Source organism: Bubalus bubalis, chromosome 5 (assembly GCF_019923935.1).
Source record: "Bubalus bubalis isolate 160015118507 breed Murrah chromosome 5, NDDB_SH_1, whole genome shotgun sequence".
Lineage (NCBI taxonomy): Eukaryota > Metazoa > Chordata > Mammalia > Artiodactyla > Bovidae > Bubalus > Bubalus bubalis.
The window spans coordinates 23,053,413-23,080,517 of record NC_059161.1 but is presented as its reverse complement, the minus strand read 5'-3'; the positions used below and the strand labels follow the sequence as shown (position 1 = coordinate 23,080,517).

Sequence of the window (27,105 nt, the reverse complement as noted above, 5' to 3'; positions counted from 1 at the left end):
TATATTCCTCCCTTCATCAGGCTCCGTGTAGTGAGTCTGAGGCAATACTACACGATCCCAGAGAATAATCAGGGTTTACAGGAGATTGCATACTATTCAACTGCAATTCCTCCATCCTATGCCTGATAAGCATGGGTAAAAAAAAATGAGAATGTCACTGACATAGTTTAAATCCCATGGGTACAAGATCAGAGGCAGAAACTTTAGCATATTCAAATCAAATCCATACTTCTTGGACTAGTGCTTTTTAAATCAATTCTCAATTATTTCAAGTGCAATTCAATGACATTTTGTTTTCCACTTTCTTATACTGTTGCCCAGTTCTTTGATAAAAGTCTTTGGCCTCTAACAAAATTCAAGAGCAAATAAAACAAATGAATGATGAGGGGATTCACAGAGGTCATTTTGATTAAGATTTACCACCACTGGCAAAAACATCATGAGAAAGAAAGTATAAAAAGTATCATGCTGTTTTCCCTCACTAGACTATGAGTTCTTTAAGGGCATACTTATTTTATCCCAATACTGAGACCAATGCGCTAAGTGCTTGGGAAATGTTTATGAATGAATGGAGCAGTAGGGCAAGATGATTGAATTGTTGTTTAATAATGATTTTTTTTAACTTTGTATCCCCATCTATCACTATAAAATTTAGCAAATTTACCATTTTGATAGCCATTGACTTACTTTGACGTCTATGACACGAAAATATTTAATTCAGCAAACATTTGTTGCATCTCCCACAATGAAGGGTATGGTAAATACAAAAGTGGGTAGAAGTCAGTATTTGTCTTCAAGGACATCATAGTCTAGTTGGGAGATTCAGCAGCATTTAGAAGACACTTGTGTACCCATTGCCTTGTGGATCAAAGAATGGATGAATTAACTAAAAATTGTGGCAATAATGCAGATAGAGTAAAAGAAATGTTAGAAAAGTTATTTTTTAAATTTCCCTTCAAGATTCAATGAAGGAAGATATCTGGAGGGGCCTCTTGGAGTGGGAAGGCCTTTTAAAAGGTTCAATAAATTGAGCAAGGGTACAGCCATAGGAAAACCAAGACGTGTGGGTGACTCATAGGCAACAGGCCATTGAACGTGGGATGCGGGCCATTTGCAGTGGACACTAGAGAGAATGAACCTAGGAACAGTAGCTGCATGTGGGTATACACCGTTATCGTCCTCATCTCATGGGGGAAGGACTGGAAACCCTGGGGAATAAATAGCTCAACCATATCACACAGGTAGTAAATGGTAAAGCCAGGATTCAATTTCACCCAGCCTGGGGGCAGTGCTCTAAATTTTAATCTCTGTGGCTCTGCCTTGATAAAAGAGTAACCCTCTTTGGAATCTGTTACGTACTTGATGCTGTCATGGTCCTGACAGGGTCCCCTCGAACCCCAGGGAGTTTAACTGTCTCTCCTATTCCCTCGTGACTAGCTTTAGAGACCCAGACGGCAGTTCTCTGATGAGGTAATGTCCTGGAAGCATCTAGCACATTAGGCATGTGGCAGGGGCTTGATATGTGTTAGTTTTTTCTTATTTCTGTCATGGGCTCAATTGCTGATTTGTTGTTCAGTTGCTCAGTCATGTCCAACTCTTTGTGATCCCATGGATTGCAGCACGCCCAGTTTCCCTGTCCTCCACTATCTCCTGGAGTTTGCTCAAACTCATGTCCATTGAGTCGGTGACGCCATCCAACCATCCAATCCTCTGTCACCCCCTTATCCTGCCCTCAATCTTTCCCAGAATCATCTTTTCCAATGAGTCAGCTCTTTGCATCAAGCGGCCAAAGTATTGGAGCTTCAGCTTTAGCATCAGTCCTTCCAATGAGTGTTCAGAGTTGATTTCCTTTAGGATTGATTGGTTTGATCTCCTTGCTGTCCAAGAGACTCTCAAGACTCTTCTCCAGCACCACAGTTTGAAAGCACCAATTCTTCGGCATCAGACTTCTTTATGGTCCAACTCTCACATCTGTACGTGACTACTGGAAAAACCATAGCTTTGACTATATGGACCTTTGTTGGCAAAGTGACGTCTCTGCTTTTTAATATGTTGTCTAGATTTGTCATAGCTTTTCTTCTAAGCCAGTGTTAATATTCAGTGGTATATGTGTGCATGTGTGCTAAGTAACTTCAGTCATGTCTGACTCTTTGTGACCCTATGGACTGTAGCCTGCCAGGCTCCTCTGTCCATGGAATTCTCCATGCAAGAATACTAGAGTGGATTGTCATGCCCTTCTCCAGGGAGTCTTCCTAACCCAGGGATTGAACCCATGTCTCTTAAAAACTCTTGTATTGGCAGGCAGCTTATTTACCACTAGTGCCACATGACTGCTATATTCAAAGTGTATAACCATCAAGGTCCTACTGTATAGCATATAGAACTCTGCTCAGTGTTATTTGGCAGCCTGGATGGGAGGGGATTTTGGGGAGACTGGATACATGTATATGTATGGCTGAGTCCCTTTGCTGTTCACCTGAACTATCACAACGTTGGTTGTTAATTGTTGTTAAATGTTGGTTGTTAATACTCCAAAGCAAAATAAAAAGTTTAAAAAAATACTCCATGCCAATCAGTAAATAAATGTTGCCTTTTCTGCCAGCTGAAACACCTGTTCTCCAGGGCCCCCTGAGACCAACCCATGATGGAAAAACAAAAAGTTTCTGCCTGACACAAGCAGGGGCCTCCAGAATTCACTCCTGATCTTTGCCCTGCATCTGTTCTGATTGTTTGGGTCTCAGAAGTACTGGCTGTGAAATATTTTGAGGATTACCCTCTGATCTATTCACTTCTATGCCATCAAGAGCTATGGGGACACTCTGCCCACCTGTCTCATTGTCATTTTCTTTTCCTGGAAGATCCATAGAAAGCTGGTTCATAATCACTTGGTAGCTGATATTGTTTCTGTTTACTTTATGTTGCTGGGTTCCAGGTCACAAGAAGGAAGTGATGAGTTTAATATAGGTTTTCAAGAAAGTGTTCTCTTTGGCTTAGAGACCCTTCTCAAAGGGAGAGGCAAAGCCTTTGCTGCTGCCTAGCAAGTCAATGTAAGATATTTCTGCTTCTGTCATCTCCAGCTGTGTCCATCGTTCCTGTGGGGAGCAGGGCAGCTGTGTGCCATTGGTGCTTGATCACGCGGATGTGGTGAACTGTACCTCTGGTGGCCCGGGTCACATGAAGTGCTCTATCACCTGTCAGAGGGGGTTTGCCCTTCAGGCCAGCAATGGGCAGTACCTCAGGCCCATACAGGTGAGTTGGAAATCTGCGGTCATCAGGACCAAGCCCCTGGGGAGGGACAATATGTATGCTCCTCCTCCTGGCTGGATAGGGGAAAGGCCTGTGTTTTTAAATCATCTGAAAGGAAAAATGAGAACTCTAACAATCAAGGAGAAGCATGGATTTATAGAAATGCAAGGTATAAGTAGAAATATATAAGAAGTGTAAGAAATTATGATCCCGACTTTTGGCTTCAAGATGAGAATGTTACAGTTTAGACCTGTCCAAAATTTGCAGGCAAGATAGGATGCAATCAGCTTTTTTGTGGTCTATCTTCTGCCTGTTCCCCCAAGTCTGACCCTCCTTGTAAGAATACTGGAGGGAAAATTATGATTTTCTTTCTTCTGCTACTGAAGTAGGACTTATATCAAGATTCTAGTTTTGACTGAATTTTTCAAATTTCTGTAAGCTACCATGGCACCACTTCCAGGATTTTAAGGTGGTCTGAAGGTAGTAGAATATATTAGTGAAGAGCATGGCTTGGGAGACAGACTTGGAATGAAATTTGACTCCTCTGTTTATTGTGTAATTTTAGGTAAAGACGAGCAAAACATGCCAACCTCTTTAAGGTTGTTTCCACATTTGTAAAATAGTTAGATCAGAGGTATTTATGTCCTTGGGCTGTTTTGATGACTGAGTAGAAATAATTCATAAGCTTCTATCAAAATAGTAGGCACCTAGCTCTCTGCAAAGCTGCCATTATGATGACCATGATGATGTATTGTCGACTAAGAATTTTGTTTTCCCTCTTTCCTTTAGAAAGCTTTCCATATTCTACAGAGGAATTTGAAATTTGAGAACACATGAGCACAATATGATAGAGAGACAGGATGCATTAGGCAAAAGGTAAATGGTGCTTGAGAAGAATATGAGGGAGATGAGGTATGATGAAGGACGAGTGGAAGCATGATTGGTAGTCAGGTATCAATGGCTTGGAAGATTGGAATTGTTTTTCATATTGTACCAGTTGACTGCTCAGCAGATTGTGGATCTGTGGAGGAATTTCACTTGCTTAGACACAGAATTTAAAGATACTTTCTTTGGTTTCAGATGGCTTAAAGAGACTTTGTAGAGAGACCGTTTTGACATACTTTGAAGCATCAGCTCCTTGGTTTGTGATGCTCTGGTCAGAAAAGCAGAACTCTTACCACCTACCTGTCCTTAACTCAGCTTACCTCACACTAGAAAAGAGATGGAAAGAAGGAAAAAGAACAAAAACAATGTAGGAACTGAATACATTTGTGTGCTAGGTAAAGAAGGAGAGAGAAGAAAAGATGGTGTGTGCAATTCATTAAAATTAGGAGCAAATTCAAAACAGAACAGTCAATACTTATTGGAGCCAGGAGAAAACCCAGACAATATAGACAGTGTTTGAGAGACATTCTGTAAGTGATCGCTGTGATTGGAGCCAGTCTTCTAGGCTGTGAGCATTGCGGTTGCGGCCAAGTTGGGAGAAGGAAGGTGGGAGCTCACCCTTTGCCAGTCATATGATGGAATCATCAAGCACAGCTCTCCAGTTGACTGCTCCCATCACCCGAGCCTGGCCCCACTAAAGAAATGATATGATCCCAGCTCGTGATCACAAGACAGCAGGGATATCTGCTTTTTGTTGACATAAGAACTGAAACTAACTAGAAAAATGTGTCTGGCTTTGAACTGGGGCCTTCTGGCAGGCAACCTGGGAACATTGGGAAGGACAGAGGGGCAGCCAGGCAGAAGTGGGTGTCAGGGTGACAGGTGCTTCCACCCGTTGTTCTACCTTCGGCTTTGGTGCCACTGTGGTCTCCCGGTGGGATGCTGGCTGAGCCCCAGAATCTCCCTTCTCTCCCTTTGCCTTTTGGTAACCTACTATGGTGACACTTTTCACCCAACAAGCCATGAGTGTCCAGGTCTCTGGGTGCCTGCCCATCCTGTTCCTCTCACTCTGAAACTTGCTTCTCCTCTGCTGCTGGGAAGTCTTGCTCATCTTTCAAAGACCAGTTCCTGAGTTATCTACTATGTGAATCTCCCCACAAACACTCTCCCTCCTACCCAAGATGGGCAATCCCTTCTCCAGCCTCTGTAGTGCTATCTCACCACCACAAAACAAGCATGCATATATGATGTTGCTGTTATTTAGTAGAACAGTTTGTATTCTCCTTCTTCTTGGTCCATGTTTTCTACTTTATGATTTGCATTCTTTGTATTACATTCTCACAAATCATCATAGAAGGGAGTAAGAGATAACCAAAATGCATCTCCCACATTTTCCTTTTTAACTTCTTCTCCTTCCTTCTTCTCTCTCTTTCTTCTTCTTTCCATTCTCCCCACTTCAGATGTTTTCTGATTCACTGCTTCAACCTGTGATGAGCTGTGCTGGTAGCTCCTTAAGGGTCTTGTTTATCCAAACTTGAAAGTACCTGGCCCTTCTAAGTGCTCAGAAAAAAGTCTCCTCATTTGTTTCATGGTGATGAATTCTAGGACCCCCTACATAAGCCATAGCCCCAAGGAAATGGCTGGAATCTCTTAAATTTAACTACAAGAGTTTGGAAGATGCCTCGTTTGCATTAATTCTCAGATGTTCTTAAAGACTAGGCACCATTCTCAGAGAATATGATTATGTTTATTATGTACCATTATCAGTCAGCTTATCAGTAAAGGTCCCAGCAGGAAGCCGATGAATGCTCAAAGGGGGGCAATTTGAGGAACTTCAGTAAAGGGACTGCTGATAAAAGTGGGGGCAGGATATAGGAAATGGCAAAGAGATGGTCCAGAATCCCAGGATGAAAGGGTAATATCCCCTCTAGACCTAAAGAGTTGACTGTAAGGGGCAGTTAGCAGAACCCATGAGAAAGAGTGCAGCAGGCATGTGAAGAGCTCTGCCAAAGGGGGAGCCACCCTACAGCGACCCGAGGGAGGGAGTAGCAAGAATCAGCACCCTGACCTCCCTTGCTTCTCTGCCTCTTCAGTCTCCTACCAGTGTTACCCTGGGTGCTACAGCAGACACAAGTCAAAAGCATGAAGTCCACAAGGGCCAGGGTCCCAGAGCACACAGCAGGGTAGAGTAGGGTGGAGAGCCATCTGGAGAAGCATGTGAGGAGAGCCAAGAGTTGACCTGGAAGAGTGTCTTCATTTAACGACTCCCTTATGCTCACATGCTCATTTCATCAGCAATGTACCTACTACTACTACTACTACTAAGTCGCTTCAGTCGTGTCCGACTCTGTGCGACCCCACAGACGGCAGCCCACCAGGCTCCCCTGTCCCTGGGATTCTCCAGGCAAGAACACTGGAGTGGGTTGCCATTTCCTTCTCCAATGCATGAAAGTGAAAAGTGAAAGTGAAGTTGCTCAGTTATGTCCGATTCTAACGACCCCATGGACTGTGGCCTACCAGCCTCCTCCGCCCATGGGATTTTCTAGGCATAAGTACTGGAGTGGGGTGCCATTGTGAAATTGCACATTAAGACAAGACGTAAAGAGGGAAGGAGGTAAAATCATTTTGCCCGTTGTGAATATTTGCACAAATAATCATCAGGACTCTGCCAAATCCTGGGAACTATTTTGATAAGCCTTTTTGTGTGACTTTGATAACAGAAAACTTTCTGTTTCTAGAAGGAAATTCTGCTCACGTGTTCCTCTGGGCACTGGGACCGGGTTGTGAGCTGCCAGCCCCTTGACTGTGGTGTCCCCGACGCATCTTTGGTGAACTACGCAAAATTCTCCTGCTCGGAGGGAACCAACTTTCTGAAACGCTGCTCTATCTCCTGTGTCCCACCAGCCAAGCTTCAAGGTATTTTCTGGCCAAGCAGGAGTTATATGCAAGTTCTCTTCAGGTTCTCTCTCTTTTTGGGGGGGGAGGGGGGTGTGTACTTTGGGGATATTTTCTTTACTTCAGTGACCTTCCCACCTGACTCTGCTGAAGCACCCTCTTTTGACAAGCAAAAGGCAACACATTCCTTGTCTCAAACACTTGGAAGGATGCCCCTAACTCAAGATCTCATTGATGAAAGAAACTGAGACTTTCCTGTTTTTATTTGAGTTTATGTTCTCTGGAGTCAAGCCAACTAACAGTTTTCTGAGAGTATTAATAATTCAGATACCCTTTATCATGCACATTTTAGAATGTAATATTTACAACCCTTCTATGAGTTAGGTGCCTTTAGTCCTGTTTTAGCAATGAGAGCACAGTTGTATGAGCTGTACTGCTAGGGAGAGATGAGGATGTGGTAGACTTCTTCTGACCCCACATCTTTTTGTTGTTGTTGTTTAAGAGAGCATGGGAATAGGCTATTTTATTTTACTTGTTTTTTAATTTATTTTGGCCACACACCGAAGTATGTAGGATCTAGTTTCCCGACCAGGGATCAAACCCATGCCCCCTGCCTCGGAAACACAGGTTCTTAACCACTGAATTGCCAGGGAGGTCCCTCTGACCCCACATCTTGCTCTCCCTTGTGAACTTAGGTGTGCCCAACAGTGATCCAGCAGACTTGTTACAAATGCAGATTCTTAGGCTCATGCTGACAGAGTCTGCTTTAGTAAACCTGAAGTTGGGTTGGTGATACTACTCTATGGGGTGTCTGTAGATTGAACTCAGAGAAACCACTGAGGCATAGGGTGTATGGTATTGAAGTACAGAATTTTGCATCAAACTGCGAGTTCAAACCCTGCCTCTGCCCTTACTAGCTTGGACAAATTACTTAAACTCAATTTCCTCATCTGCAAAATAGGAGATAATGATGGTATCTATTTCACAGGATTGTTTGAGGTTTGAAGTTTACACAAGTGATACATGTAAAATGCTTACAGCAGTGTCTGGCATGTAATGAGCCCTATAAAAGTGTCATCTAGTATTATTATAATCCTTTCCACAATACTGTCACTACTTTATTTTTATTATTTGTAGTGAGGACTGAGGTAAGGATTTGGTTGGTAGCCCTTCTTTCATTCAGGTCAAAAACTAGCTTTATGACCTCTATGCTACACAAGAGAGCACAGTAGACGCTCTGTGGGTAGAAAGATATAGGATAAACATTTGACCTGACGTTTTAGAGAAGCTGCTCCATGAAAAATACTGTGACTTTCCAAGAATGACTGTCTGTTGATAGGTCTTCGTTCTTTCTGTTTGTTATTTTATTTTTGGACTCTCTGTTCTGAGCATTCTGTGCTTCTCTTTCTTGGAGTCAGGACTGAGCCCGTGGCTGACCTGTCTTGAAGATGGGCTCTGGTCTCTCCCTGAAGCTTACTGCAAGTTGGAGTGTGATGCTCCTCCTGTTATCCCGAATGCCAACCTGCTCCAGCCTCGCTGCCTCAAGGGCAACCATGACGTGGGCTCTACCTGCAGATACGAATGCAAACCAGGCTACTACGTGTTGGGAAGCACAGAGAATAAAGTCAGGAAGTAAGTTGGAACATTGCTGGTCTTTGCAGTTCTCTCTATCCTTGTACCTTGCTCCTGTTCTTTCACTTGCAAATCCAAGACCATTGTTTTGGAAATAACATTAAGACCTTCTGGGTTGTCCACCGTTTGTTGTGTTTGTTTTTCTATATAATCTTTCTTCGACTGCACAATTGTGTTCCCCAGTCATGACCGGCAGACTGGCCAGATATACTTCCTGTAAAGATATGCTTTCCCATAGCAGATTCCAGAGTCTCATCTTGGTGTGTTTTAAAAGAATCTCTGCCCAAATTATTATTTTCCTTGAAAGTAAGTGTTAGGAGCTTCTTAAGTGGTACACACGTCACCCGAATCCAACTCTGTCCTAGAACATCATCAGGCCCATTGGAAGTTTAAAATTGTGGCTGTGGCAGAAGTTGCCTAGGGTGGTCTCCAACTCAGATTCTTATTAGGTATGTGATGCTGGGAAGTTTCTCTGTCTCAGTCTCTCATCTGTAAAATGAGGATAATGATGATAATAATGTAGGAACTAAGTAAATTAATATGTGTAAAACATGAGTCAGTGAATTAATTTTTTTTAATTTTAATTTTATTTTTAGCTGTGCTGTATCTTCAGTGCTGTGCTCAGGCTTTCTCTAGTTGAGGCAAGGGGGGGCTACTCCCTATTGCAGTGACTTCTGTTGCAGAGCATGGGTTCAGTAGTTGAGGCTCATGGACTTTGTTGCTCTGCAGCATAAGGAATCTTCCTGGACCAGGAATCGAACTCATGTTCCCTTGATTGGCAGGCAGATTCTTAACCACTGGACCACCAGGGAAATCTAGTAAATCTATTTTTAAAACATAAAACTCAATACATATTATCTATTACTATTGTAATTATAGTGTTTCTGCTTTATCCTTCCTGGACTTTGTGTGTATACATTCCCAGACCCAGAAATCAAGAGGACCTTTCTTCAAAATGCATGGTGGACCAGAAAGAATAAAAGCTTTGCTGCATAATTTAAGAGAAACTGTTTTGAAGACACTTGTGCTGGGGTTCTAATCCCAGTTATCACCCATTTTATTAGCTGAGTAACCTCAGGCAAGTTACTGAACTCTTTGGGTCTCATCTCCTTTGTAAACTGTGGATAATGCCTGCATCAAAGTGCTCAGTTGAGGATTAAATAAGATAATACATATTCAGCCCCAATTGGAGAAGGCAATGGCAACCCACTCCAGTGTTCTTGCCTGGAGAATCCCAGGGACGGGGGAGCCTCGTGGGCTGACATCTATGGGGTCACACACAGTCGGACACGACTAAAGTGACTTAGCAGCAGCCCCAATAGCTCAGCAGGCAAAGAATTTGCCTTCAATACAGGAGATGTGGGTTCAGTCCCTGGGCTGGGAAGGTCGGATGGAGAAAGGCATGGCAACCCACTCCAGTATTCTTGTCTGGGAAATCCCATGGACAGAGGAACCTGAGGGGCTACATTCTATGGAGTTGGAAACAACAGAGCTCACACGCAATACAATAATGTACAGCTCAGTGCCTGACTTGTGCTAAATGCTCAATAAATTGTTTCAAAAAAAAAAAAAAGAAAGAAAGAAACATTTTCTGAACAAACAAAACAAGCAAAAAACTTTCAGAAGAAACTCCTTGTACTCAGTAAATTGTAACTATTATTTTCCTACCATAGATTATGTCTTATTACTTATCTAGGACTTAGTTCAAAATCTGACCATAGTAGGTATTCTTTTTAAAAGATTTTTTTTTTTTGAACTGACAAAATCCTAGCCATGGCATTACCAGTGATTCCAGAAGATATCAACTTTGACTGTAAACTAGAATTTTCTAAGGGAGCAGAAGAAAATTAGGAAGCTTACTTTCTGGCTTGCATTTGCCCTTCTCTAGTCTACATCCAGCCATCTCAGTATGGGATGGATTGAGTCTGGCTTCACCCAGAGCCTTTCACTCCTGAGAAAACCCAAGATAATATTTGGGGTGGGGGGGAGCCTCCTCCTCCTCATCTCAGCCCAAGGCAAGAGCCAGACCAATTAGAACATGAATAATACTGATGAAAAATTCATAGGAAGCAGCATTCTGGTTCAGTGACTCTAGCAGGTACAGTCTACAGTTTTTGACAACCAAAAACACATTTGCATGTTCTGGTCATAGGATCTAGATCAATTTGCATCAACATTCAATGATGGGCAGGGAGGGCCCAGGTCATCTTCCAGTGATAATGTCATTACAACCAGCCCCGGAGGCTGTTGTTTTCTTGCTTTTTTTTCTTTTCTTCTTGCCTCCCTTCTCTCACACCTGCAGCCAACTCAGGGGTCTGCAGAACAGTGCAATAAAGATTAGAGGGAGAGAGAACAGTCTCGGGACCAGGAGGAACTCAGGGCAGAGGGATTTTTCCTAGCTCTCCAGGCCCATGGCTGAGCTTTGCATTGGGAAGAGTGAGGTTTCCCCCCAGAGGATGGGCTTCTACTGCATCCACGTCTCCACCAGCTTCCCCGCCCCAGCAGGGGCAAACGGGCCATTTGCTGGCATGACTTTCTTTTCTGGTTGAGAAACTGGATGCTTACGTCACAACGTCAGCATGGGTTTGAGCTTAAACATTTACATTTGCAAGCACCATCCTGAGGAGAGATTAAATTATTTACCCCACTGTGTAAACTGATTTCAGTCTTAGTTTACACCTGTTTACATACAGCAGTAGATTGGTAATCAGAAGTTTGCAAGTCAGGAGTAAATCACTGTCACTTGCTGCTTGTGTTTACCCAGCAAACTATGTCAGCCTTTTCCCTCGCTTGGAGCCCAGCATTGTACAAATGGAGCCCTGAAATTCTTTCTAGGGCATGCAGGCAGGGGGAGAAGAGGTTGAGAGAAGTTGGCAGGGAAATCAGCTCAGAGTGGGCATGCGCTAGTCTTCTGCACCTCTTTGAGAAGTGGAAAAAGCCCCTTGATGGTCAAGTTCGCCCCTTGTTCTTTGCATGACCCTGAATAAGGTACTCCACAGTCATAGCCATGTGTCTCAGACTTGCATTCTTAATGTGAGGGGCAGTAATGACTTCTACCGAACAGTATTGTTTTGATGCCCAAAGTAGGTAATGTCCTGAAGTGTTTTATAAACTATGAGTTCAATACGTGTGCTAGATATAACTTTTTGTTCATTTCTTTTTGGAAGAAGGAAACAACTACCAAAATCTCAGCCAAGTACATTGCCTTCCTGCTTCTTCTCAAGTCTGTTGAATATTGTTTCAAAAGAGAAAAAGAGAAGTGCTGCATCTGACCTTTCTCTTCCATCCAGCTTGTTTAAGTTTGTGCCATTGCACTTGGAGATTAGCATGGAAGGCACAGCTGCAGATACCACTTTCTCACGAGCATGCTGTGTCAGCCTCGGGGTTAGGAGCAAAGACCCCTGCAAGAGTAGGACCAAGGCTCTGGCCTCCAGGAGCACACAGCCGCCATGCTCCCTGTTTCATGGGCATCATTTCTTCTTGCAAGAGAGCATAGGAGTGGACACGGACCGCAGTAGGCCCTTTCTCTTGGCCCTTGGATCCCTTGCCCCTTCTTTCTGGGATTTGAAGATGGCACTGTTCACACTGAATCTAGTCCCTGAGGACAGAGAAATGCAATGGTTTGGCCTGGGTAGTGCACTCTGACCTTGAAGTCCTGAGTAGAGTCAGTATTACCCAAACCATATAGAATATAGATTCTATAGAGGGAAAAACTGAGAAGGAGGTTAAGTGGATGTGGGGTGACAAAAATTCAGTGAAACAAATGCCCATTATATGGTACAATCATAGGCTGGTACAGGCACATTGTGAAGTATCCTTCTAAACATTAAAGATGTTTAGAAGAATATTATGGACATGGGAAAACATTCACAATATGGCAAATGGGTAAAAGCAAGAACATAATTATTATAAATGACACAATCCCTATTTTCTACATTAAATGTATATTTTTAGCATTCTTTTTCAGTAGCTAGAAGTGATGATGATATTAACAGCCATAATCTTTATATAGTAGGTTTATAGGGAATATAGCTTTTATTTTTCTGCTGTTTATATATGCTAAATTTTCTAGACTTTAGAATGAGATAAATAGTTTAAAAATGAAGTAATGGAGTGGATATCATAGCCATCTGTGGAGGTGGAGAGTGATAAAAGGAGAAGTAGCCACATCTTTCTAAACAGGCAAACCAAACAGAGACCAGCAGTCCAAGATGGCATTAAGACAGGAACTTGCCACTGGCATCCTGCTCCTAGACTCGTCTATATTTTTTAAATTGGAGTATAATTGCTTTACTCTGTTGTGTTAGCTTCTGCCGTGTAATAATGTGAGTCAGCTCTAAGTATACATATATCGCCTCGCTCTTGGGCCTCCCTCCCACCCCTCTCCATCCCACCCCTCTAGGTCATCACAGAGCACTGAGCTGAGCCTCCTGTGCTACCCAGCAGCTTCCCACTAGCTGTCTATTTTACAAGTGGCAGTGTGCATATGCCAGTACCACTCTCCTGATTCATCTCACCCCCCGTCTCCCTCCATGTCACATGTCCGTTCTCTGCATCTGCATCTCTATTCCTGCCCTGCAGATAGGTTCATCTGTACCATTTTTCTCGATTCCACATATACACCTTAATATACAAGCACCATCTCTGTTCTTGAAGGCTGTCTCAGACCTCATCTCCTCCAGTCCTAACGCCTCTTCCCTAACTTCCAGCAGATCATCCTACTCCCAAAGCACAAAGGTCTGCCCACCTGTGTGCCAGCGAAATGACACCTCCAAACAGGCTTTCCCCCTTCTTACTGTCTAAAATGAATTAAGACCAACAAGGACCTACTGTACAGCACAGGGAACTTACTCTGTTTTGTAATAACCTATAAGGGAAACAAATCTGAAAAAGAATATATATATATATTATATATATACACTTTATGTATTATATGTATATATATATAACTGAATCACTATTCTGTACACCCGAAACTAACACAGAATTGTAAATCAACTATAGTTCAAAAAAAACCCCAAACCTCAAATATATATATATATACATACATATATATTTACTAGAAAGGAAAAAAACCCAGCAAAATGTCAAGACCATGGGCAAGTGGCAGGACTTAGGGAGATTTTTTTTGTCTTCTGATTTGAGGTTCTTTTAATAAATAATCATATTTTAAAATAAATAAAATAAAAAAAATTAAAATAAATAAAATAAAATAAATATAATAAATAAAATAAAATAAATAAATAAATAAAATAAAATAAAACTCCTCCACCTTTACCCTGGATCCCGTAATCTTTCTCAAACATTTCCCTCAACCTCTTCACCTTCCTCTTTCCTGCAGCTGAAGCCTCTCTCTTCCTCACGCCAGGTTGCTTCTCTTTAATTGTGCTCAGGTCTCTCCTACATTAAAACTCACACAACTTGACCCATGTTCCTCTCCAGCTATCACAGCTTCCCCCTCCCTTATGAAATGTGTCAAAAGAGTCATTTGTATTCACTGTCCCTGTCTTATAGTTTTTTCTCTCCTTCACACTTTGACACTCAGGTTTCCATTCCCATCTCTCCACTAAAGCTGAAGGTGCCATGAACATTGCTGCCAAATGCAAGGACTCTTCTTGGACCTGATGTGGTGTTAATTGCTCCAACTAACACCTGTCCAACTCTTTGTGACCCCATGGACTGTAGCCCATCAGGCTCCTCTGTCCATGGAATTCTCTAGGCAAGAACATTGGAGTGGGTTGCCTTTCCCTTCTCTAGGGGATCTTCCTGACCCAGAGATTGAAACCAGGTCTCCTGTATTACTGGCAGATTCTTTACCATCTGAGACACCAGGAACCTAACGTTATGTGGGAATATTTGGCTTATGTTGTAATCACCCTGTGAGATAAAATGGATCTTCCCACCCAAATTTCGTTTGGCTATGGAAAGTAATGATACCATACATACAAGACCAAGAGGGCATTAAGAGGGTTGTTAGTCACATAATGAGACTTTTGGTGGAGAGAAGGGGAAAATCCCAAGTTGGTCTTCAAATGGCTTGAGTAATCAGGGAAAAGAGGCTGGTCGGGAGTTGGATGGTAGTTAGGGTGTGGGGCTTGAGTGAGGGTTTGTGCATGTGAGGGCTTCCCTAATAGCTCAGTTGGTAAAGAATCTGCCTGCAATGCAGGAGACCCTGGTTTGATTCCTGGGTCAGGAAGATATCCCCTGGAGGAGGGATAGGCTACCCACTCCAGTATTCTTGGACTTCCCTTGTAGCTCAGCTGGTAAAGAACCTGCCTGCGATGCGGGAGACCTGAGTTCGATCCCTGAGTTGGGAGGATCCCCTGGAAAAGGGAAAGGCTACCCACTCCAATATTCTGGACTGGAGAATTCCATGGACTGTATAGTTCATGGGGTCACAGAGTTGCACATGACTGAGCAACTTTCACTTTCACTTGTGCTTGTGAACAGGACCTGGTATAGTTTGAACTTTATGCTGAGGCCAAAAGAGGAGGCACCCAGGCTTTCTTATAGGCTTGCTCGGAGGTGGGAGATGGTAGGGCTTGGATGCTGTCAAGAGTCAAACATCAAAGATGGAGTCTGGCTCTTCAGTAAAACACACTTGTCTGAGCCCTCCTTGAGTCTTCTTTCTTGATTCTGCTCTATGTCACTCCCTTGATTTTCCTCTTCTTTGCCTCTTCTCAATTTCCTTTTCTGGCTTTTCCTCCACTGCCCATGGCTTCAATGTTTATGTTTCTCTGAACTCACTCTTCTCTTGTGTTCTGCACACTTGTCTGGCCTGAAACTCACTTACCCCAATGGCCTCCGCTACCTTCCACATGCTGATGACCCTTAAACCCACACCTGCTATCTAATCTCTTCCCTTAAGGGCTATAAGACTCATTAGGACAGTTGCCTGCAGATAAAGCCACTTGGATATCTGAAATGCATTTCAAACTCTCCCTATATAAAACAGAGCCTATTATAAGCTCTTTCAAATCTGTACATCCTTCTGTGTTCCATGTGGTTGGACAGGTCAGATGAGAGATCTGCATATAACCTGAGACACATTTTTTTTAATCCATATATGGGTTTATTTATTGTTTTTATTTATAAAGTGTTATGGAAAGAACTTCCAGTTGTTCAAGCTGGTTTCAGGAAAGGCAGAGGAACCAGAGATCAAATTGCCAACATCCGCTGGATCATTGAAAAATCAAGAGAATTCCAGAAAAACATCTATTTCTGCTTTATTGACTATGCCAAAGCCTTTGACTGGGTGGATCACAATAAACTGTGGAAAATTCTGAAAGAGATGGGAATACCAGACCACCTGACCTGCCTCTTGAGAAACCTGTATGCAGGTCAGGAAGCAACAGTTAGAACTGGACATGGAACAACAGACTGGTTCCAAATAGGAAAAGGAGTACATCAAGGCTGTATATTGTCACCCTGCTTATTTAACTTATATGCAGAGTACATCATGAGAAAGTCTGGGCTGGAAGAAGCACAAGCTGGAATCAAGATTGCCAGGAGAAATATCAATAACCTCAGATATGCAGATGACACCACCCTTATGGCAGAAAGTGAAGAGGAACTAAAAAGCCTCTTGATGAAGGTGAAAGAAGAGATTGAAAAAGTTGGCTTAAAGCTCAACATTCAGAAAATGAAGATCATGGCATCTGGTCCCATCACTTCATGGGAAATAGATGGGGAAACAATGGAAACAGTGTCAGACTTTATTTTTTTGGGCTCCAAAATCACTGCAGATGGTGACTGCAGCCATGAAATTAAAAGACACTTACTCCTTGGAAGGAAAGTTATGACCAACCTAAATAGAATATTGAAAAGCAGAGACATTATGTTGCTAACAAAGGTCCGTCTAGTCAAGGCTATGGTTTTTCCTGTGGTCATGTATGGATGTGAGAGTTGGACTGTGAAGAAGGCTGAGCGCCGAAGAATTGATGCTTTCGAAGGGTGGTGTTGGAGAAAACTCTTGAGAGTCCCTTGGACTGCAAGGAGATCCAACCAGTCCATTCTGAAGGAGATCAGCCCTGGGATTTCTTTGGAAGGAATGATGCTAAAGCTGAAACTCCAGTACTTTGGCCACCTCATGCGAAGAGTTGACTCATTGGAAAAGACTCTGATGCTGGGAGGGATTGGGAGCAGGAGGAGAAGGGGATGACAGAGGATGAGATGTCTGGATGGCATCACTGACTTGATGGATGTGAATCTGAGTGAACTCTGGGAGTTGGTGATGGACAGGGAGGCCTGGCCTGCTGTGACTCATGGGGTCGCAAAGAGTCAGACATGACTGAGTGACTGAACCAAACTAAACTGAACTGATGGAAAGAACACATCTGAGTATTATTCTATTGGTGATGACAATTGAACAATACTCACAAAACCTAACTCTTCTTGAGTAACTAATAATGATCCGAGACTACAATTGTACACTATTGAGAAATATCGAACAACTAGAGGACACTGATAAATCTTATTATATGATAAAATAATAGTATAATGTAGAATAACATACTATGATATGATAATATACAACTTGAAATAATAATAGTAATACATTTGATTTAATAATTTATATTAATACTTATACTTAATGTAATACTTAATACAGTATTATAATACTACAATTTAATAATAAATACATTATTATCACCTCTTTCAGAGACTCAGAGTATTGTTAAGCAGCCATCCCATGGTCACTCAACCAATATATGATGTTAATTAAGCTCACTCTAACACCAAAGCCCATGCTCTTGGCTAACAACACTTTTGATCTTGAGTAAATTACTACATTTCTCTGAAGTTCTTTTTTCCACCTCTGCAAAATAATGGAAAATCTTGAGTGACTGTAAACTCTATAAGTCTATCTCAACATAATCAATGAGGAGAGTTAAAACTTTGGTACAATACCAGTGAGAGAAGTGGTACATGAAATTTGTTACCAGCAGGAAAAAAAGAAGCAAGGTTATTTATAAACATAAACACTACACAGACATGATCTTAGTAGGCAATATTTAAGGTACTACTTGGAGAGATTCTGATCTAGATGAATAGCCAAGATTTTATTCTTGGGTGTGAATTGTTTTCCATTCACACCCAAGAGGATGAGTTCTAGATCTTTCTTGAAGGCAGAATATTGCATACATTTATTAAGATTTCTAGAATTGAGTTTAAAGATTAAGCAAGTCTCTAAAACTTCTAAAGAAGAAGTTCTTCCAAATTCTTAGGAAGATTTTCCTTTGTGCAAGATTTCTCTCTTGGTTTAGTGCATACGTGCATGCCAAGTCACTTCAGTTGTATCTGACTCTTTGCAACCCTATGAACTGTAGCCCTCCAGGCTCCTCTGTCCATGGGGATTCTCCAGGAAAGAATGTATTAGAGTGGGTTGCCATGCCCTCCTCCAGGGGTTCTTCCCAACCCAGGGCTTGAAGCTGCATCTCTTATGTCTTCTGCATTGGCCGGCATGTTCTTTACCACTAGCACCACTTGGGAAGTCCCTTGGCTTAGTATTAATAGTTAATTACACAGGTTCTGAGGTTAGTGAGATCTAAATTTGCATCCCCACTCTTCTAGTTATTAGCTCTTTGATCTTGGGAAAGTCATTGATCTCTATCAAAGAAAGAGGGATACTTACAAATTTTTACAAGGATTGAATGAGACAATAGATAGATGAACTGAGCACAGTTCTTAGTCTTATTCAGCTTCAAGTCAGCAATAGATGTTTATCAACATCATCATCTCCAACAGGTTACTGCTCCTTGTAAAATGACTGTTGCTTTTGGTGTGTTTAATGGGTAATCTTCTTTAGCCAGGAATCTACTCAGCTACATTTTTTATCAAGGGCTATCATCTCCCATTCTGTGGTTGGTTTCTATGCCCCAGAAAAACAACATAGAGACCAGAAAGACTGAAAGTGGCATTCCAAATGGGAAGTACAAGTCTTCAGTTACAGGGTGGTAAGGGAGTACATTTCCCCTGCATGAAGGAAAAAACACACATCAAAACAGAATGTTCATTAAATTAAGAAAAATGCTTGTACTTCCCTCCACCAGTCAGAACCCTCTCTGAATGTTTCATCTCATACCACTATGAGTTATCCAAACACTACAGTGGCTTCAAGTAGACCATGAAAAGGGGAAAGGGAGATGTGGCGAAAAGGAAACAGAAATTAAATCATCAACAAAATACAGGTGGACATACTTCAAAAATTAGGGTGGGCAAATACAGTCAAGCTGGTCTCAGAGGAGAAGGGAAGGGCATGTCCTTAGAGATATTGCCTAAATTTTTAGGCTTTTTTCATCTTTTTGAACCATAGCTTAATTTTCTGAGCTTCAATTGATTTTATTCTACCATTGGAAGGGAGAGAAAGTCTTGGCAAATGAAATGAAATGCTCAGTTGAAGCAAATGCTAAAAACCTTAAGTACCCTGGATTTGTATTTTAAAAAATTCAGTAAAAGAGTGTACTTAATTTTTAAGCTTTTTGTCATAACATCATGCATATACATACATGACTAGATACTGAAGTGAATAAACCTATGTATATAGAGACACATGTCCTAGCCATGATTTGCCAATTAATGGGTCACACTGTAATCTTTGTGAACACCCATGCATCTGTGAGAAACAGAAATTTGTTTTCTTTCCATTAAGACATTGTCTGGCTTTCTAATTAGTGTTTATAGTAAATACATTCAAAGTTTATCCTTGGAATGCTCAATTCTTTTGCCATTGTGGATACTGTGAGCTTTCGACTAATTTATTACAGCCTCTTTTGGCACAAAAGTGACTGAACCTCTGCTCCAAGCCTTGGCCACTCGCATGCACACCTGGGTACAGGCCAGCTCGCTGCTGTAGGCTGCACAGGCTCAGGCGATTGGCATGCAGCCTTCACTTTGAACACAGCATTTGTTGAACTTAAAAATTTCCCTGTGACCTTCAATCCCAGACTAGGGAGAGTCTTATTGTAAAAACTGCCCTTTCTCTTCTAATATTATATTGACCACTGATTTCTCTATTCATCAGGAAAAATAACTTTAAAAATCTAGTAAGAATAAGTGCTGGGTTGTGAAATAGAAGCCAATAGGTTCTTCAACCCAGAATTTCTCTCTCTGATGCCCTTTACACTTCCTTTTTGCTTCTCTATCCAGTCTCGGGCTCCTGCCAAGTCCTTCTTCAGCATAGTGGGTGAGCATTTTGATTGTGAGCTTGGCTTTGTTCTTAAGGGTCAGGTCAGGCCCAGCTAATTTATGAACTGTCTCCTGAAGGATTCTGGGTGGGACAAAAATCTGAAGAATTAAGTAGGGTGGAAAGACTGAGTAGAATGTTAACATTCCACATTTTAATCACATACACACAGGGAAAGGGTGGAGAGCTTGGTCATCCAAGCTAATAATTTCCCTGGCTTGTTGAGCCTTGTATGTGCCAGTCATTGGACTACATGCTATCTATACACTAACTTATAAAATCTTCTAGTGACCCTGTAAAGAAGCTCTCATCCCCATTTTTCAGATAGAAAAACCGAGAGAAGAAAATGTCAGGGAGTCAGGAAGGGCCACAGCTGGGCTTTGAGCATTGGTTTCCTGACTTTGTTGTCTGCTCTTAACCACACTGCACACCATCTTTCTGATGGGAATTTCTCAGTGTGGTCACTAACAGCCTGCTGAAGGCCACTATGACCTCTGACTCCTTCTCTTCAGTCAGGAAAAGCTGGCCAATATTAATCAGCCTTTCCATTCCAGCCCACATCAGACGGATGAGGCAAATTCAGGGTCTACCTGTGTGAATTCTGAAGTCATGACGTATGTCACAACTTGCCACTCATTCTCATAACTCACTAGTAGACTCAGGTCTCATCACTGCTGTGGCTTCTGGGCAAGAGCCATGTCAGGAACTTTGCTTTCTGGGAGACCAACAGTGATGGGCAGAATGGGGTCATGAACTCCCAGGTGAGGGTGTGGATGTGTGTACATTCTGTGAGCACTTTTCATCAGGCCTGTCTGTGAGTTGGACTGACCAGGAATAGGAATAGAACAACACTGAGAAGAAGAATTCTTCAACTATAAGCATTATGAAGATAACTGAGGGATTCCTTATGGATGAGAGAGCCCACCCTTTGAAATGGAATCCATGCAATTTGCAGCTCTTTTCTGCCAGACTTTTTTCCCATCCAGGCTCTTTTCTTCCTGCCCTGCCTCTTCCGCACAGAGGCTACATATATGCCTTTTTTCCATTTACACATTAGACCAACGCTTGAAACACAAACTGCCTTTTGCATCACTGGCTCTTGCATGCACTGCTCCTTCTGTGTGGAGGGCATTTCTCCTTCTCTAACAAACCCATCTTTAAGTGATCCCTTCCTGATAGCCTTCCTTCTGTTCCTCTTTGGGGCCCCACAGTTTAGTCTTCTGGCCTAATTATAGTATTAATATTTGTTTCTACAATAGCAGGACCTAATGCAATACATAGCACATACTAGTCCTTAATGAATATGTGTTGACTGAACATCAGTTCAGTTCAGTTCAGTCGCTCAGTCGTGTCCAACTCTTTGCGACCCCATGAACTGCAGCACGCCAGGCCTCCCTGTCCATCACCAACTCCCGGAGTTCACTCAGACTCACGTCCATCGAGTCAGTGATACCATCCAGACATCTCATCCTCTGTCGTCCCCTTCTCCTCCTGCCCCCAATCCCTCCCAGCATCAGGGTCTTTTCCAATGAATCAACTCTTCGCATGAGGTAGCCAAAGTATTGGAGTTTCAGGCTCAGCATCAGTCCTTCCAATGAGCACCCAGGACTGATCTCCTTTAGGATGGACTGGTTGGATCTTCTTGCAGTCCAAGGGACTTGCAAGAGTCTTCTCCAACACCACAGTTCAAAAGCATCAATTCTTCAGCGCTCAGCTTTCTTCACAGACTGAACATATGAATGGACAAATACAGGCATACCTCATTGTATTGCTCTTTGCTGTATTATGCTTTGTAGATAATTGTGTTTGTTTTACAAATTTAATGTTTGTGATAACCCTGTATTGAGCATTGAGCAAGTTTATTGGCACCATTTTTCTAATGGCATTTCCTCATTTCGTGTCTCTACATCACATTTTGGTAATTCTTGCGATGTTTCAAATCTTCCACCAGCAAAAGATTATGACTCACTAAAGGTCCTGATGATGGTTAGCATTTTTTAGCAATAAAGAATTTTTAAATTAATATATGTACATTTTTTAAATATAAAGCTATTGCACACTCAATAGATTATAGTATAGTGTAAACATAACTTTTATATGCACTGGGAAAACAACAAATGCCTACGACTTATTTTATTGTGATATTCACTTTATGGCAGTGGTCTGGAACTAAACCCACAATATCTTCAAGGTATGCCTGTGACTAAATGATAAAAAACAATGAAATCAAGAGATTCCTATTTAATGTTCCCATGTTTTAAACTCAGTTCATCACTGCATTTCAGTGTAATCACTAACTCTTCAACCACACACTGAAGGGAACAGATACAGAATTCTGAGGAATAATTTTAATAGTTATACATGTTTGGCTCTAAATTGTAGGCATTGGAGAAACCTCAGGATGTTTTTAGATCTGGAGGTAACCTGAGGAGATTTAGTAGGAAGATAGCTGTCAGCTGTGTGAAGAATGCATGAGAGGCGCCAAGAAACTAGTAGAAAAGAGGTTAAGTGGGGCTATTGAACTCGATCCCTGGGTCAGGAAGATCCCCTGGAGTAGGAAATGGCAAACCATTCCCGTATTCTTGCCTGGAAAACCTTATGGACAGAGGAGCCTGGCAGGCTACAGTCCATGGGGTCACAAAGAGTCAGACATTACTGATTGCACGTGTGCACATACACACACACACACACACACACACATTGAACTTGAAGTGAGAGAGGCTAAAGGTTGGACAGTTTAGGCAGTGGTAGTGAGGGATGAAGAAGGGGCCCCAAACTTGAGGTAGGGGATCAGACTTAGGGGCAGGACATTATTGCATCTGCTAATTTGGAGACCTGAAAGTTCACAGCAGGAAATCCAAAGATAGAAGTGAGGGGTGGGACTTCAAAGGAGACTGGTGACCACATGATTGTAGGGGTCAGCAGATTGCTCATTCTCACAGGAGAGGCTCTATTTTACATGGAAGAGGAGCTTTGTAAGTTACAGGCACTTTTATAAGTCAGGGAAGAATGAAAGGTCAAAGCCCATGTGTCCAATGTGCTGGCCCTGCTGAACTGTTTCTCTTCTAGTCGAGTGGACTGGGGCTGGATTTCAGGCGGCCTGGTGTGAGAGAGGACAGGATAACTGCGATTGGCTGTGGACTAGCTATGCCTGGAGTCTGCTGCTCTCCGTTTAGGATGTTGGCTTGAGAAACCAGGTCTGCAGTTTGTTAATAAAGCTGGCTTGGTGTTTGGAAGCGCTGATGGTTCTGTCTGGGGTGGGGTAGAGGACCAGAGGACCGAGTCTTTTAAAATGGTCTAGAAGGCTAATTATTAAGCTTTAATGAGAATAGGAATCACTTGGAGACTTTGTTAAAATGCAGATTCTGAGTGAGTCTGAGTGGAGCCGTAGATTTTGCATTTGCAACAAGCTCCCTGGTGATTTCAGTGCTGCTGTTCTGCAGCCCCACTCAGAAGGGCGAGGATATTCTCAGTGAAGAGTCTTTCTAATTTTAACCCCCAAACGGACCATATGCCATGTAAAACATTGGGCCAATTAACACTTCGGTTTCCTAACCTATGTAATGGAAAGAATGACCTGGTTACTCCTCACTCTTACATTTCCATTTTCAGGATATTCTGCGTGGGGGGACTTTGAGATACTTAGTACAAAGGCACAAAGTAAAGGGAGGTAATTTATGTGCAGCTCCACTTCTAGTAACTCTAGTGCTTCCATATTATGACTTAAGGATTGGCATTAGACAGACCCTGGTATGGACATACCTCAGAAATAGTTGGGATTTGGTTCTAGACCACTGCAATAAATCAAATATTGTAATAAAGCAAGTCACACAAATTTTTTTGGTTTCCCAATGCACATAAAAGTTGTGTTTACATGATACTGTAGTCTCTTAAGTGTGCCATAGCATTATGTCTTAAAAACCAATGTACATAATTTAAAAATACTTTATTGCCAAAAAAAAAAGCTAACCATCATTTGCCAACACAGAGTTGCCAAAAACCTTCAGTTTGTAAAAACTGCAGTATCTATGAAGTGCAGTAAACAAAACACAACAAAATGAGGTATGCCTGTACTGATCCCTGCTCTGCCTTTAACCAGCTAGGTAACCTCAAGCTGGTTATTTTATTTTTCTAAACCTGCTTACTTAATCTATAAAATGAACATCTATACATTCATTGAACCTGTGTTTATTGGCACCTATTCCATACCAGACATTTTGCTGAGAGCTGAGGATATAACACTAAATGAGATTTTGCCCTCACCAAGCTCACAACCCAAAGGGGGAGATAGGAAAAAAAAATGAAATAATTACACAGTATGCATTCTATGTAAAAATGTACAGGTGTTTTGATGAAAGCCCAAAACATTAGAGGTATAAAATAAGGATACTCTTGGGTGGCAAACATTCTCCTTAGATAGGAAGACGAGCCCGCCATGGGAAGGAAAAAAAGAAAAGCACCAGAAGCAGAGAGAATGGTACTAACTTCCTTTGGCAGGAAAGAGCTTGAGCTGTGCTTGGGATTCCAAGTCCAGTGTGGACAAAGTAAGTGAGATGATTGGGGCATAGGATCAGTTCAGTTCAGCTGCTCAGTCGTGTCCAACTCTTTGCGATCCCGTAGACTGCAGCATGCCAGGCTTCCCTGTCTATCACCAACTCCTAGAGTTTGCTCAAATGCATGTCCATTGAGTCAGTGATGCCATCCAACCATCTCATCCTCTGTCATCCACTACTCCTCCTGCCTTTACTCTTTTCCACTTCAGGGTCTTTTCTAGTGAGTCAGTTCTTCGCATCAGGTGGCCAAAGTATTGGAGCTTCAGCTTCAGCATCAGTCCTTCCAATGAATATTCAGGACCGATTTCCTTTAGGATTGACTGGTTTGATCTCCTTGCATTCAAAGGGACTCTCGAGAGTCTTCCCCAGCACCACAGTTCAAAAGCATCAATTTTTTGGCGCTCAGCTTTCTTTATGGTCCAACTCTCACATCCATACATGGCTACTGGAAAAACCATACCTTTGACTATAAGGACCTTTGTTGGTAATGTCTCTGCTTTTTAATATGCTGTCTAGGTTTGTCATAGCTTTTCTTCGAAGGACATAGGATGAGGTCAGAAAAATTGGGGCTAGATCATGCGGGACCACATGAGCAAAAAAGTTTGGATTTTATTTTTCATGTAACAGGAGGCAATTGGAATATCCTAAGCAGGAAAATGACATTCTGATTTATTTATTTGTTTTTACAAAGTATCCCTCTGACTGGTGTTTCTGGACCAGGAAGGAAGGGGTCCAGAGGAAAAGTGAAGTCTCTAGTTGGGAGATGAGCGCTAAGAATGTGAGCTAGTGCTCACAGCAGTAGAGATGCAAGAGATGTGGGGACAGATGGAAATATTTGGGAGGTAAAACTAAGAGGCCCTACTGATGGAACATGAGCAAATGGGAGCTTGGGGAAAATATAAGATTGGGGTGAAGAGTGAAATCAAGGATGTCTCCTACATATCAAGTTTGGGTAACAGCATAGATGGTGGTATCATTTGTTGAGCTAGGAATGATTGGAGAAGAGCATGTGTGGAGAGAAAGGAATCAAGAACTCAGGTAATGATAGATCTTATCACACAGAATGGGTTTGAGGGGAAATGCTATAGATATATATCCTTCAGTACAATGCCTAGCACTTCAATACTCAGTATTTTATTGTTTTTCTGTTAATATTATTATTACTCATGAAGGACTCCTCATTGGAGACACCAGATGCCCTTGATCAGTAAAGACATGATAATTCCCTTGGACTCAATAATCGTACTTTTATTTTCTCCAATGGAAAATAAATATTACTTTTGAAAACCCTGCAGTGGTGATAGAAGGATGGGATAGACTCACGTGTGCCTCAAGCAACATCAGTCAAACTTTCAGCCAAGTTTTGATTACAAGATCTTTATTTCTGGCAATGATGTAAGAAGCAGAAAGAGCACAGCTGGATTTTCAGTACTAGGTGGATACCACATGTTCTGAAAATTGGAAAAAAGCATCTTCTAACTTGGAAATTGTGGTGATTTGTCTGGAGTAGTTAGAGGGAAAATAAATATAAACCTTCCCCTACCCCCAACCCTTCATGGTGCCATTTACAGAGTAAGTTGGCTGTAACTGTCCTCTTTGGTCTTTGCTAAACATCCAGTCTTTTGGCTGGTGTTGTTAGGTGGGTGATTTTGCGCTCTGATTTCTATACCTATGGTTTATTTTTACTAGCATAGGAAAGTAGCATAGATTTTAGCAGTCTGCCAACCTAACTACATATTAGACTGCTGACAAATTAAAAAATAAAAAGTGTGAGGCCAATTCCATGAAACTTAGACAATCTAGTTTTTATACAGTTCCTACATGAGTTTAACGGGCTGGTCTACAAATGTCATTTGGAAACCATTGTTCTAATGGTTGGGGTGTTACATTATGATTGCAAAACTCTGAATTCTATCCTTGCTTTTGCCAGTGACTAGCTTGCTGTGTGGCATTGAGCAAGTCAGTTCATAGTTATTAATGTGCAGTTTCCTGCCTGTAAAATGAGATGTTTTAGCCTCTCTTACTCCATCAGGATAAAGAAAATACAGAAAGCTTTGAGTCAGCAGAATATCTCAGTTGAAAGGCACTTGCACTAGATTATCAAAAAAGTCTTGGAATCTGTCCTGGTGAGGACCTGCCTGTGTGCTTTGTCTAATATCCAATACCATCCTTCTTTGAAATGCAAACTGATTCACTTCATGACATAAGAAATCTCTCTCTCTCTCTTTTTTAAATTCATACACATTATACAAAGAAGGTGGACCATTCTGAAAAAAACCAATGTTTTCATAATGATTTTTTAAGTGTCATAGACTACTCCTCAAGATCACCAAACTAGAAGAAACACAGAGGCAGTTTGGGTATCACTCGGGACTAAAGTTCTGCCTTTGCTATATAGGCTTTAGTCCTCTTCAGGGACCTACATGGAAATAAAATTTTCTGAAGCTGGGAGAAATACAAGACGCCCTCAATTCCTCCTGCAATCACAGTAGCTTTTTGAACAAAATGAAAAGAACCAGCCTATGGCACTCAAGTGTCAACCTCCATACCAGGGGCTCTTATTTCATAAACTCATATAGATATGCACCGTGGAGCTGTGATCACGACCGCCGGGGCTATGAGGAACGGACCAATCAAATGCTTTGTGAGAAGTCTGTGGGCGGAGCCTGAGTTGTGTCATCTGCTTGGGTGACATGCAGAAGCCAGCCC

The 27,105-nt window shown here is 41.9% G+C and overlaps 1 protein-coding gene across 1 annotated transcript in view; it reads left to right on the top strand.

Annotated features, from left to right (window-relative positions):
* PAPPA2 (pappalysin 2) overlaps positions 1–27,105 on the top strand; it is a 333,922-nt gene that overhangs the window by 237,041 nt on the left and 69,776 nt on the right. The window contains exons 15-17 of the mRNA XM_025285589.2: positions 3,078–3,249; positions 6,870–7,047; positions 8,445–8,658. Coding sequence (XP_025141374.2) covers positions 3,078–3,249; positions 6,870–7,047; positions 8,445–8,658 — 564 coding nt within the window. The remainder of the gene's footprint in view (positions 1–3,077; positions 3,250–6,869; positions 7,048–8,444; positions 8,659–27,105) is intronic.